Genomic DNA, 12,772 nt, shown 5'->3' on the forward strand with positions numbered 1-12,772 from the left:
ATGAACTCATAGACTGACTGACTGACTGACTGACTGACCAACCCATAGTGATTTGAAATTTAATGCAGAGGGGGAGAGAGGGGTGAAAAACACTCCTGTATTTATATACCGACTCTAAACTAGTGAGGCGGCACCCAGAAGCCCTCTGAAACGGAACGTTAAAAATTCCACTCCCAAGCGCACGGCATCAATCCTGTTTTTCACATGGACTTTGGTACAATGTGTATTACTCCAGAAATCAGAAATCCAGCTGAGAAACACATTTTCAGCCTCACTTCTCAGACAATGCTTCCTCTTTGAAATTTAAGTTCCATATTGACTCTGACATCAGCTGAGTGTTGACCCCTACATTTGATTTTGTTACGGTGAAAGGTCTGTCGCTCCTGGTAGAGGAGGCATCAAGCCAGGTCTGGCAATAAAAAAAAAAGAAGGAAAAAGAATAAAACAACGCCTGGCAGCAGGCATAGGCTTTTTTTTTTTCAAAAACTTTGGTGGAGACCACATCCTTAGATTCTTTAAATCACAGACTTCTCAAACCACGAGTACCAACCACCAAGGCCAAGAGGCAAGAACAATGAAGCGGACAGTTTGTGACGTCCACTCGGTGGGTGGCGAAGAGAGGAGACAAAGAATTGTATGAATTGCCTCCAGTGCGTGTGATGGAACCCAGCTGATGTCCGTATTGGTCGGGGGAACGTTTTTGAAAAATTGCCCCCCCCCCCCCCCCATCTCATGAATGCACTGCATGCTCCTTTTTGTTTGTAAAGGCAGATTGAATTTTTTCATTATTCCTGAGATTTTCATTCAATAAAATGGCATCTCCAAAAAAGAAAACAAACAAACAAACAAACAAACAAACACCCCCCCCCCCCCCCCCCCCGCCCCACACTTCTTCCCAGGCTGGTTTTCATGTTGTATGATTTGTAGAAAGAGATCATTTGTGTTCCAAGACAGAGGAACCCAGTTTTTATCTATACATTTTCAAACCTGTAAAACTGTACGACTACAAACGTTTGTATGTGTATTTTCTTGTTGTTGTTGTTGTTGTTATTGTTGTGTTGTTGTTATAAAATATCACAGACTTTGAACTTTTAAAAACCCGCTATCGTGGATATGTTTGTATCACCGGCTATCTTTCCCTCTCTCCCTCGACAGAAATGGACTCATTTCGTATATTCCTCTACTCCCTCATCTTCTTGCTCAGCGTCTTTGGGAACATGCTGATCATTGTAGTTTTGCTGGTGAACAAACGCATGCGCACGGTCACCAACTCTTTCCTGCTCTCGTTGGCCGTCAGCGACCTCATGATGGCCATTTTCTGTATGCCCTTCAACCTCATCCCCAACCTGCTGGAAGACTTCATATTCGGAGCCGTGATGTGCAAGACCGTTGCCTACTTCATGGGTAAGAGGGGCGACATCACACGTATTTGAGAGCCTTTAAAATTGTAAAGAATTGCAAGTCCATTGAACTGTTTAAAAAAAAAAAAACAACATTTTTGGTGGTGGGTGGATATGTATGCCTACTTTGTAACTGTATGTTTGGTTTTTTTTGTTTCTTTCTCATTGTGTTTCTTTTTGTGACTTACGTATATGTCGCCGTGAAAGAGATCCTGATGCTGACGGAGCGATCTCTTTTTGAGTGTATGGGAGGCAGCGCCTCATGAAAAGCCGTCCTTCATGCTTCTGTAAAATGAAAAGAACGTTCCTGTGATGAGTAACTGGGCTCGAAACGAACGCTAAAGCTTGAACCTGTTTTCCAGAGTTAAGGTTAAAACTCGACACACGTTATGTTATTTCCAGTACATCATCTCTATGGCACCCACTCAGACTTTTTGTTGCCTGGGAAACGCTGCGCTTCCCATGATGCTCTGCATTCTCCAGAGCTGATTGTTCAGGGGTTTTGATGAATCATTACAATAATATTTCATCAGTCGTGTATACTTTACAAAACCAAAGGTTGCTCAGCTGTTTCATTTGGTTCATTAAAACAAATTTGAAATCATTCCTGCCTTCCTCAACATAAGCACACTGCCTCCTATTTCCTATTACTCGGAAGAAGACACCAGATTGAAAAGCAAAATAAAAGCCAAAACAAAATAAAATGTCCAACTAATTGAAAGACATGGCACATTAAACACCAGCACCTATCCTCGCTTTGAAAACCAAATTGTCTCGATTCATCACAGCGCCTGCGTGAATGTGCAGTTTCTACACTGGAGGCTCCGTTCTTTGACAGCGTTTGGGCTTCAGATTCTCACACGTATGCAGAAGTGTTGAGGTTTAGCAGTGAGCTGTCTCTCTCATTAGGTCATTCTCACAGTGCCATGTGTTGTCCCTGAGTCAGAGGAAAAGCGCCCCCCCCCCAACCCCTTCCCTCGCTCCCCCAACCAAGACAGATTTTTAGTCTTTCACAGAGCCCGTGCCACCTAATTCACATCTCAAGGTCCCTCTAATCTGATCCAGACCCTTAGAAGACCACTAGCAAATTGTGTTTCGTTGACCCCCGTCGAGACCAGCGCTGACCGAAAAACCAATATGACACTCTCCACGTATCGATTCCTTTGCCCTATCTCTGGGGTCTTATCTGCTAACGTCTGCCCAGAGATGAAAAATAGCGCAGGGCCCACTGAGCAATGCCCGAACAACGTTAAATAAACTTGCAATGCAATGGGCACCGATATGTGACTGCCAAGAGTCACTGCTGGAATCGCATCGATAATAACTCAGACCTGTTTAAAAAAAGAGAAGCTTTTAGGTAATGTCACCCAAATGTCTGCAGCCCCAAGTCTCTTCTCTTTCTTCATGAGTCACCGTGAAACTTCAAGATGGTCCCTCATTATAACGAGAGAGCTTTTTTTTTTTTTTTCTCCTCTCCTTCAAAACGAAGAAGAGGACAAAAAGGAGGTTCAGAGACTGTTTTTTTGGCCGCGCAGGGACTATTCTCGGAAAGGCGCTTGACTAGTAGGCTTTTCAAAGCCATTAACTCCTCATGCTTCACGGCACCTCTTCAGGAGTCATAACTCATTCAAAGACACTGGGTATACATCGTCTGTATTATACGTGAAGAAACTCAGAACCATTGCAATTAGTTTTCAAGGTTCATAGACTCTTAAAACGCCTTTTGCAGAGACTCAGAAGTAAAGGAACATCTAGCAAATGAGTATCTCTTAGCCCCACTCCCCCCAGCAAACACACACACACACACACACACAAACACACACACACACACACGCACACACACACACACCCCCCCCCAAAAAAAGACCCTTTAAGCAATATGTGTCGACGTAATGGCTTCAAAACACTTTTTTTGTCTGAAGTTGTATGCAGTCACACAGTTCTGTGTTCTCTGTTTTTTTTTTGGTTTTTTTGGTTTTTTATATCTCTTTATCGTTGAATCTTGCCTTGGCTTGCCAGTCTCGCTGTGGTCAGGTTCTTCAGAAATCCCCCCCATTTAGCTGACAACTGTTTGCCCAGGTGCATCTCATTATCTCAGCAGGCGAAACGAAAAAGGGGGGGCTAGTCAGACCAATACCCTTGTTAACAGTTACAGCCCATGGTTCCATTTTCATGAATAACAAGAAGGGCAGATTTCAAGGGAAAAAAAGATGATTGGGATAATGAGAGAATGTGGGTGGTAAAAACTTATTAAACTTTCAAAAGTTCACAGCAAAGGGCCTGAACTCAGAACGACACGCTTCCTCGCCTCCGTTCAGCGGTTTCTTTTTTTGTAGATTGGACCGTCAGCTTTATGCAGCGTAAAAAATACGTTTTTTTATTTTATTAAACTAAAAGCAAGTTCTTTGATACGGTTCAGAAAACAGTTGACAGTTGACTGTTTACAACTCCCGGTGATGACCTTCAGGCTTCTTCCTGGAAGAACGATGTTCTCTCCGACGATGTTCTCTCAATCCATCATCGGTTTTATTAATCTTTTTTTTTTTTTCTTTATTATTTTGATTGATTGAGTTATTCGAGAGCGCTTGTTTCATACGGGTGGTTGAAAGTTCCAAATCAAAGTCAAATAACCATTGTCGTTCCGTCGTTTCTGAGGGAAGGCCTCAGGAACCATCACATCATTCAAACGCGGAGCTTATTAGATCTCTTAATGCCTAACAGTAGGCCCCTATATTTAGTTCATAAATGAAGCTTGAATTGCTTCTTTCAGTGAGATTGCTTTAAGTATCATGTACTCCTCCATCAGCAGCTGATGGGATGACCCTTTGACTGTGCGTCTCGTGGTTATTAGATTGTTGGATTATTGGATTCATGTATATTTCTTCTGCGGAATTTGTGGTTATCAGCGTAGCCTAATTATAAATTCAGAAGAAATGTTAAAAATCCGTGCCGATGAAATCCACCGGACCGTACATTTTTTTGGGCAGTCTGGTCGTTTACATGATGGTCTCACATTGCGTGGCTTGTGAGTCTGTCGCTGCGAGACCGCAGAGGGTCGGCCGAGGTCAAAGAGGTCAGTCCTGAGCCCTGATCAACAACTCAATAAGCCTTGAGACTGTGTCCGGAGAGCCATCTAGTTTTGACTTTGTGACTAGAGTTTAGTGTAGTCCTTAATGACTAGAGTTTAGTGTAGTCCTTAATGACTAGAGTTTAGTGTAGTCCTTAATGACTAGAGTTTGTCCTATGCGAGTAGACAGCATTAAAAAAAACAAAAAAAAAAGAAATTTGCGGACCGTGGATGAGTTTGAGATCACAGTGCGGCACTGATACAGAAATTGCTTTTGTTATTGGTATGCTTGCCCTGTTGTTGTTTTTTTTTATGTTTTGTTTTGAGTTTTACATTTTCCTTTTGTTGAGACAATTTCGGAAGCTCGAAGAAAAATCAATTAACCTGTATGGCTATTGCAATAAGATGAAAAAAAAGCACCAGGGAACTTGAAAAAAAGACAAATCAACTTAGGTAATGCTTGATAATGTTGTATACAATTTTCATCTCACCACAGGACTGTCAATAGTTCTTAAACTGCCCCGCAGGGTAAGACATGGTTGTTTGTGATCTGTAAGACGCTTATGCAGTTGCAGATGAGCAACTGTTGAATTTAATTCAGTTGAAATTTTACTTAGTGGAAAAAATTAAATACAACTCTGAGCAGGAAAGAATTTCGTAGACAAACCACTCCACTTTAATTGGAGCCAAACCAGATTTGTAGAGTATTATTTTTTTGTGTGTTGAACAATTTTTTTTTTTTTTTTTTTAACACCAGACCTTGCTTTTAAGATGATTGACTGTGCAATCCATCCGCATAATATACATATTCATAAATGCAAACACCACTGGCTGTAATTTTCTCTCCAGATGCAAGAACAGAGCTCCAGCATTTGTGTCTAATGAAATTAAAACCACAGAGCTTTGGTTCTCAAAGTAAATGCAAAAAAAAAAAAAAAAAAAAAACCCGACAAAAACCCACAAACTTGTTAATGGTGCTGTAGATGGAAAGCAACAATTAAGTGCAGTCTCCAGTGTTTTCTAAATGTATTTATGCATTCCCATGCCAGGGGATTACTTTTTGAGGGGTATCTGCATGATTTTGCAAACCTCTCTCTTGAAAAACAAAGGGCTTTTTTTTACTGATACTGAATTGTTAGAAACAAAAAAATGACAGCAGTGCAAAACCTAGAGGTTAGAGAACAGGGCTCGTGACCGAAGGGTTGCGGGTTTGATTCCCAGGACCGACATCCACAACTGTGTGCCCTTGGGCAAGGCATGTAACCCCAATGACCCCTGGGGCACAAGGAATGCTGCCCACTGCTCCTGCCTTCGCTATGGGTATGTTGGATGGATTAAATGCAGAGGTCAAATTCACAGAGATCTACATTTACATTTACATTTTCGAATAATTGAAACCGGTCCATGATTGGTCAGCTATAAACCTGCCCCCTTTTTCCTTTCACCTCAGCAGTTTTTTTTTTTTTTTTTTACGTCACAGTAAAAGATAAACACGTTTCACAAGTTTGTTTGAAACAGAAAAACCCCAATTCCTCCTGCTATTCCTTCGCTGCCCCCCCCCCCCCCCCCCCCCCCCTCCGATTCCTTGTCTCCCTGCAGGCATCTCTGTCAGCATCTCCACCTTCAGCCTCGTCGCCATAGCGATCGAAAGATACAGCGCCATCTGCAACCCCCTGAAGTCGCGGGCGTGGCAGACCCGTTCCCATGCCTACAAGGTCATTGCCGCCACCTGGGTCCTCTCGGTGGGCATCATGGTACCCTATCCGGTCTTCAGCACGCTGGTCCCGTTTAAAAAACCAGACAATTATACTGCTCACATGTGCCGCCTCAGTTGGCCGATAAACGAGGTGGAGCAGACGTGGTGAGTTCGTTGGGCTTCCCGCTTTTACAGTCTTACGCAACACGCTGATGACTTGTCAGGCTTTTATGTCTTTTCTCTTTTCTTTTTTTTTTTTGTTTTTTTCTTCCCAGTAAGAATGATTACCAGTCCATTCTGCTGAAATGTGAATGAGGTTTTACTTGCAGCCTGTTTTGCAATTAATGTTCTCGTTAATGTCTTTTGATTGTCTAGCCATAATGATGTTGTTGTTTTTAAGACTGGCAGTGTCTTAATCATTTTCTGGTTGTGTGATGTTTATGCAATAATTATGCAAAACAAAATAATTACACATTTATGAGCTTAGACATTGAGTTATTTATTTACTAATTAGCGTAAATATTTATAAACCACTTATGAATGTTCAGTGCCTGGTCATTGCTCTGATATTATTCATGAAAACTTAGTAAGACTCAGCAAGTGTGAACTGCAAGCAAAAATAATTTATTTATTCATTCATTTCTATAGCCAGCAATTTTTAATATGCAGACTACAAAAACAAAGTCTTGTATTTTGGTTTAGAAAAATCCAGTTGAGAGCATAACGTCTGTAAACCCCTTAATTAGCATTGCCTCGAGCATTACTGAAAGTTTCTAATTTACCGTGAACTTTGCAAATCCAAAACCATCCGAGTTTAGCAAAACAGAAGTCAAAACATCCTCAGTGACTTAAAATATATTCCGAAAGCTGTGGAAAAAAAAACAGTGCAAAAAACAAATACAGAGTGGTGGAAAAAAAAAATTCTCTCTGTATCTTTGAAGAGTTTGTCTTTCAAAGTATGAAATATAAGCGCTTTTTTGGATGGACTGCTACATGTGTAAAATATATTCAGCTGTCAACCCCCCCCCCCCCCCCCCCCACGCCCTCCTTATTCCTCAGCTCCCTCCACCAGCCACCCACCCACCCCTGCTCAGCTGGTTCTTGTAGAAAGTGAGCACTGAGGGAGGGGCGAAAGCCTTCTCCATGTCAAAAAATTCTGATAATTGTGGATGTAGAAGACCTCTCGAGGTGTTCATTCTCTCTCTCTCTCTCTCTCTCTCTGTGTCTCTCTAATTATCAATGTTCAACTTGTCTTTAATTCACATTCCCTGCTGTGAATCAAACCATAGGACGTGGCTGTCTTTTGATACCGCCAAACTTTTTATGAGGAGCTAACTCACGATCATCACAGGAGACTTTTTTCTCTCTCTCTCTCTCTCTCTCTGATTAAGTTGCCGTACAAAAGAAAAGAATTCGCTTTTGAATAGTGCTTTTCTTTCATTTTGATAATGGGACAATTACCAGTGGTCATAGTAACTGAATCATTCGGAGGTGCAGACTCCTCTAAGTGTAGTATCGTTACCATGACTAACTGCCTTAGTAACACAATGCCTACAATTGGAAATGGAGAGAAAAAGCGTCCTGACCTCTTTTATGCATAGTGAGTCCATGACAGTTTTAAAGGTTGTGTAAAGGACCAACTCAAATGAATTAGAGAGCCCTCTTCACATCTTTCAGGGTATCCAGTCGATTGAGGTATGAATACAGGCCGGTTCATAACAATGAAATTTCCGGCTCACCGGAGGACCATCTCACGGCCTCTTCCTGGTGCCTTTGTATGACGAAGGATGCTTTGATTGCTTTTTGTGCTGAGGCTAAGGATGAATTTGAAAGCTTTGTGGTAAAAAAAAAAGACCAGATGAGGGTGAGATGCTTTGATATAGTTTAAATGCATGAGCAAGTGGGTACTGCCACCACAAAGGCGTCTAAGAGATGAAAAAGATCACCGCTGCAGGAGGACAAGGGGAAATGTTGTCAGCGAAGACACCCACGCATGTCATTTGAATATTTCTAAAGAAATGAAAACACGATTGTGATTTTTAAACTAACACGAGAGTAACAAAGACAAGAAGGCTCAACAAATGTTCTGGCTTGATATAGAACCCATTATTAGGGTTTTCTCTCTGGACAATCTTTGATCATTGTAGTTGGAGTAATTGGAGAATTCGTTTGTTTCCGGATGTCCATTTTGACTGTAATATGTTATCGTCTGACCTCCATCACTTTGGTGGTACGTAAGCATATGTCAGTTAATGCAGGGGTGTTCACCCTGCGGGGCCCATCCCCAACCCTGTGGAGGGGGGGGGGGGGGGCACCTGGCAAGGGTGGTATAAGATTAGGAGATTTTTAGGCGCAGACCGGCAAGAACAACGAAAAAGGAGGGATGGGGATGGGGTGCGACTTCAAACTTAGTGGGGGGGGGGGGGGGGGTGGGGGGGGTTATGCCAAAAAAGGTTGAAAACGCCTGAGTTAAGGAGCCTCACTCACATTCCTGGCCCGAATTGCACATGAGTCATGATATGATGACTGTTCTGCCAGTTACAAGCACCTTTTGATTTCCTGCGGAACAGTGTTCACAAGCTTGGCAGGAACCCAAACCCGAGTTCATTTTAGCAGGTTCTTAATAGAATTGTGGTGGTACTTTGGCTGAATACCCCCCCCCCCCCCCCAAAACAAAAACCTCAATGCTCACTTTGCTCTACTGCAAGGTTAAACCAGTGCAGAATTTGCTTGTAAAACATAGTTGTTTTTCATGGTAGCTGAATAGTCATCACCCTCGTTGCTGAGAGAAAAGAAAAAGAATGTGAAGAGTAGAAAATTTTTCTTTTTTTTTTTTTTTTTTATGTTCAATGTGTTGATATGTTACCGTTTGTGTCTCTCCCAGGTATGTATTACTCCTCCTCATTCTGTTCTTTATCCCCGGAGTAGTGATGATCATCGCTTACGGACTCATCTCCAGAGAACTCTACCGGGGAATTCAGTTTGAGCTTGAGCAGAAGAAAGACTCAAGCGGTAAGGCTAATTCACTTTTATAGTTTAGACGTCCCCTTCCAGTTCCAGTGGAAAAAAAAAAACCCAAAGAAGCGCAAGCTTAGTTTGCTACACAGGCCCAATGCGCCTATTTCTTCAAGCGGACTGCGTGAAATGACAACCAGCCCTGAATGTGGTCATGGTTTGTTTCTCTAGCAGATTGCTTCGTTGATCTTTTTTTTTTTTTTTTTTCCTCTGCGAATCGCTCCGAATTGAGACCCTCATTGCTGTAGCTTTGGTGTCTATTCTTACTCGTCCCAGATAACCAGCAGAGCAGTAGATCAATGAGTCCCGATAGAACCACTGAAGCTCTTTGATATTGCTTCCTGGACAGCTCTTCTGAATCTGAGTCGTGAGCCAAATAAGATAAGAAACTGTGGTGATTGCCTGTGGTCATCAGATTGTATTGAACATTTGCCTACCGGACAGGCTGTGAACTCGCCTCTAGAGTGTGGTTCATTGCAGGGGGCATTCTTTAAAGACACCTAGCTTTAGCCTGGACAAGGTATCAGTACTACTCTCCTGCTTTTGACATGAAAGGATTCCCACAGTTGAAAAGCTTTCGACTGGGTTCACACGCAGAGAGACTGTTATGTATTGGACTGGTGCTGAGTACTAACCCTGGATGTGAAGGATAGTCGTTCACTGATGTACACCGTAAGAGGAGGAGCTGCCATGAGGGGGGGGGGGGGGGGGGGGGGGGGGGGGGCAGGGCTGTTCCTCAAGACCCAAATGCCTTTTGAGAGCATAACAGCTCCAAACCTACTGAAAGAGTTTTTGAGAGCTTTTCTTTTCAAAGAATCCCTTTAGTAATGGAGTTACTGGAGGTCCTTCAGCACTGCATGGGTAAGGGGAGAATTTTCTGGAAATGAGGAGAACCCAGCATAGAAACGAACTAGAGAAAACAGGAAGGGTATAATTAAGTGAGAGTGAGTGAGACAAAAGCGCAACTAAAAATATGTATATATTTTTAACCTAATGAAACACTTCAGTTATTCTAGAAAATACCTGATTAATATCATGGGAAATTCCTCATGTAAGTGCCATTGTGTGTTTCAGGGCTGGTGACATGATTAATGCTTTCCTGTTTTGGGTAGAGATTACCTGATTTCACTTGCACATAAGCCTATCAAAATGCCTCTAAGATGCTGTGTCTGATATCTTTTACTAAAATGACGCACTGTTGAAATCTTTTTGGGTGGGTGCCATCCACTGTACCTCACCATGCTCCAACCTCCATGCCTTTTCCTTTCACAGGCGCGAAGAACGGCTTGAACGGAACCGTGTCCTCGGGCTGCGACGAGAGCGACGGCTGTTACATCCAGGTACCAAAGAGGCCGCCCACCATCGAGCTGTCCACCCTGACCACCTCGGGGAACGCGGCCAAGGCGGCCGACCGTCCCCGTAGCAACACGTCGGAGGCCAAGCTCCTGGCCAAGAAGCGCGTGATCCGCATGCTCATCATCATCGTAGCCATGTTCTTCATCTGTTGGATGCCCTTGTTCTCGGCCAACACGTGGAAGGCGTTCGACCAGCAGGCGGCCCAGAGCGTTCTCTCCGGCGCCCCCATCTCCTTCATCCAGCTCTTGTCCTACACCTCCGCCTGCGTCAACCCCATCATCTACTGCTTCATGAACAAGCGTTTCCGCAAGGCCCTGCTCACCACCTGCGCCTGCTGCGGCAGGACGCCGTGTTGCCGTCGGCGAAGAAGAGAGGGAGACGAGGAGATCACGGCCACCGGGGCCTCCAAGTTCAGCTACACCACGGTTAGCACGGCCGGGCCCTGCTAGACGCCCCAACCACATCCAACGCCACCCCCCCCCCCCTCCCCAAGGGAGATGCGTAAGGGTTGCAAAGGAGATCTGTCACGTCTGTTAGTTTCTGTGTCAGGTTAAGACGTGTCATGTTGGTCTTGCCGTGTCTTATTTGATTTTCTAAGTGGATGCCTGTAGTGCTTCATTGGTTTTTCTCTGGAAAAGCAGTTTCTCTGTAAGTTTCCGTGGTAACATGTCCTTGAGTTAGTGTTGTTTTTTTCCTTCTGTTTTATTTTATCTGTGCAACTATTTCTTTCGGTTGTATTGAGTCTGTAGATATTCAAAGAGCGATAAGGCCTCACAGAAGTTACTCCAATCTTCACTCATATTTAAAATGTGAAAAATGTTCAAACTTATTATCGAATTATTATCAAACAGTGCATACCATGCAAAGGTGTCACTGGCACAAACACGCTTGCTTAATTATGTAACCAACCTCATTACTTGGACCACTGAATCAAGATTTGGATCAAGCACAAGGCATCAATCTTTAAATGCACTGCATGGTTTCACATGAATGAAAGACATTCTGAACCTCATGTTAAACACATTTCTTAAAGATAAAAAAAAAAAATGATATTATATAAAGTTAAACTGAGGCTTGTGTTTTAAAGCTTTTGTCATATATATACCTTTTGTCATATATATGTATATACCTAACAATCTGTAAGGAGATCCTGCAAAAACATTGTTATTTGGATGAATATTTTCATCCCTTCAATATGACATCATAACAGTCAGCTAAATATGAAACGAGCTCTCTTAATCTATGGTAAAGAGTGACAAGGCTATTGTGTGTATGGTGCTGTTACGATAGCAGCTCTGTGCTTCCATGAATTTGTTTTTTGTGTCTCGAGTCTTGTAAGATTCACGTGCATTCAGCGCTGCCGCGGTGTCTGGTGTTACCAAATCCGGCATATCAAATGACATCTCGTTGAGTAATAGGCTCGGTTTCTTTTGGCTTTTAACTTTCTCGTGCGCGGCTCTACATCTCGCTGTTTTTAAATTGATTACCGGAGGCAGTGGACACATTCGTCCGGTCCTTTAAGCCAGTGCTGTGAGGCACAGCCCAAAACGCTCGTCTTTTTGCCTTTTGGCAGCGTTCTCTTCTCTGCCTGTTCTGCATCACAAGACTCAATTTAAAAGGAGCTTGTGGAACTCATGAAATTCAGTCTTGAGTTTCAAAAAAAAAAAAGAAAAAAAAAGAAATGAAAGGTAGAATAAACTATATGGAGATGCTTCCCTTGATAGCAACCAGCGTGCTTGAAGACAACGTGCTAATGTTACACAATAAAAAATGTATGGAAGTTTGAAAAAAAAAAACCCAACATTTTTTTTGGACGACGCATGGATGCTCTAATTGCTTTCTTCTGCGAGTCAAAGGCAGTTTGAGCCACCTTGGGCAATCTGATCTGTTTTTCATTCTTAACAAAGCCTTTCCGAATAGTTGAAAAGGAAAAATCCCAGGCCTCATTGTTGTGATTGCCTCGCAAGTCGTGAATCCACTCATGCCTAAAAAAGGAGGACGTTAATGAAGCAAAATGTGTTACGCTCTTGCAGTGTGTATGTGTGTGTCTGTGTGCGTGTGTGTGGGTATGTGTTTTAAATCTCCGTACACTGTTTCATTTCCAGCAACATTTCAAATAACTCTTTTTTTTTGGGGGGGGGGTTGCTGTACCTTTGTGTCGTAAGAGTTGTTTTTCTTATGAAGCAAAGGCACGCAACGAAAACATCAGCCGATTTTAAGACGTTTTGGTAGGATAAA

The 12,772-nt window shown here is 42.8% G+C and overlaps 1 protein-coding gene across 1 annotated transcript; it reads left to right on the forward strand.

Moving 5' to 3' along the window:
- The first annotated feature begins 5,735 nt into the window (after positions 1–5,735).
- Positions 5,736–10,983, forward strand: cckbra (cholecystokinin B receptor a). Its single transcript, XM_030778949.1, has 4 exons — positions 5,736–5,787; positions 6,067–6,328; positions 9,048–9,175; positions 10,451–10,983. The coding sequence occupies exons 1-4, from the start codon at positions 5,736–5,738 to the stop codon at positions 10,981–10,983; spliced, it is 975 nt and encodes a 324-aa protein (XP_030634809.1).
- Positions 10,984–12,772: the final 1,789 nt, after the last annotated feature.

Source organism: Chanos chanos, chromosome 7 (genome assembly GCF_902362185.1).
Source record: "Chanos chanos chromosome 7, fChaCha1.1, whole genome shotgun sequence".
Lineage (NCBI taxonomy): Eukaryota > Metazoa > Chordata > Actinopteri > Gonorynchiformes > Chanidae > Chanos > Chanos chanos.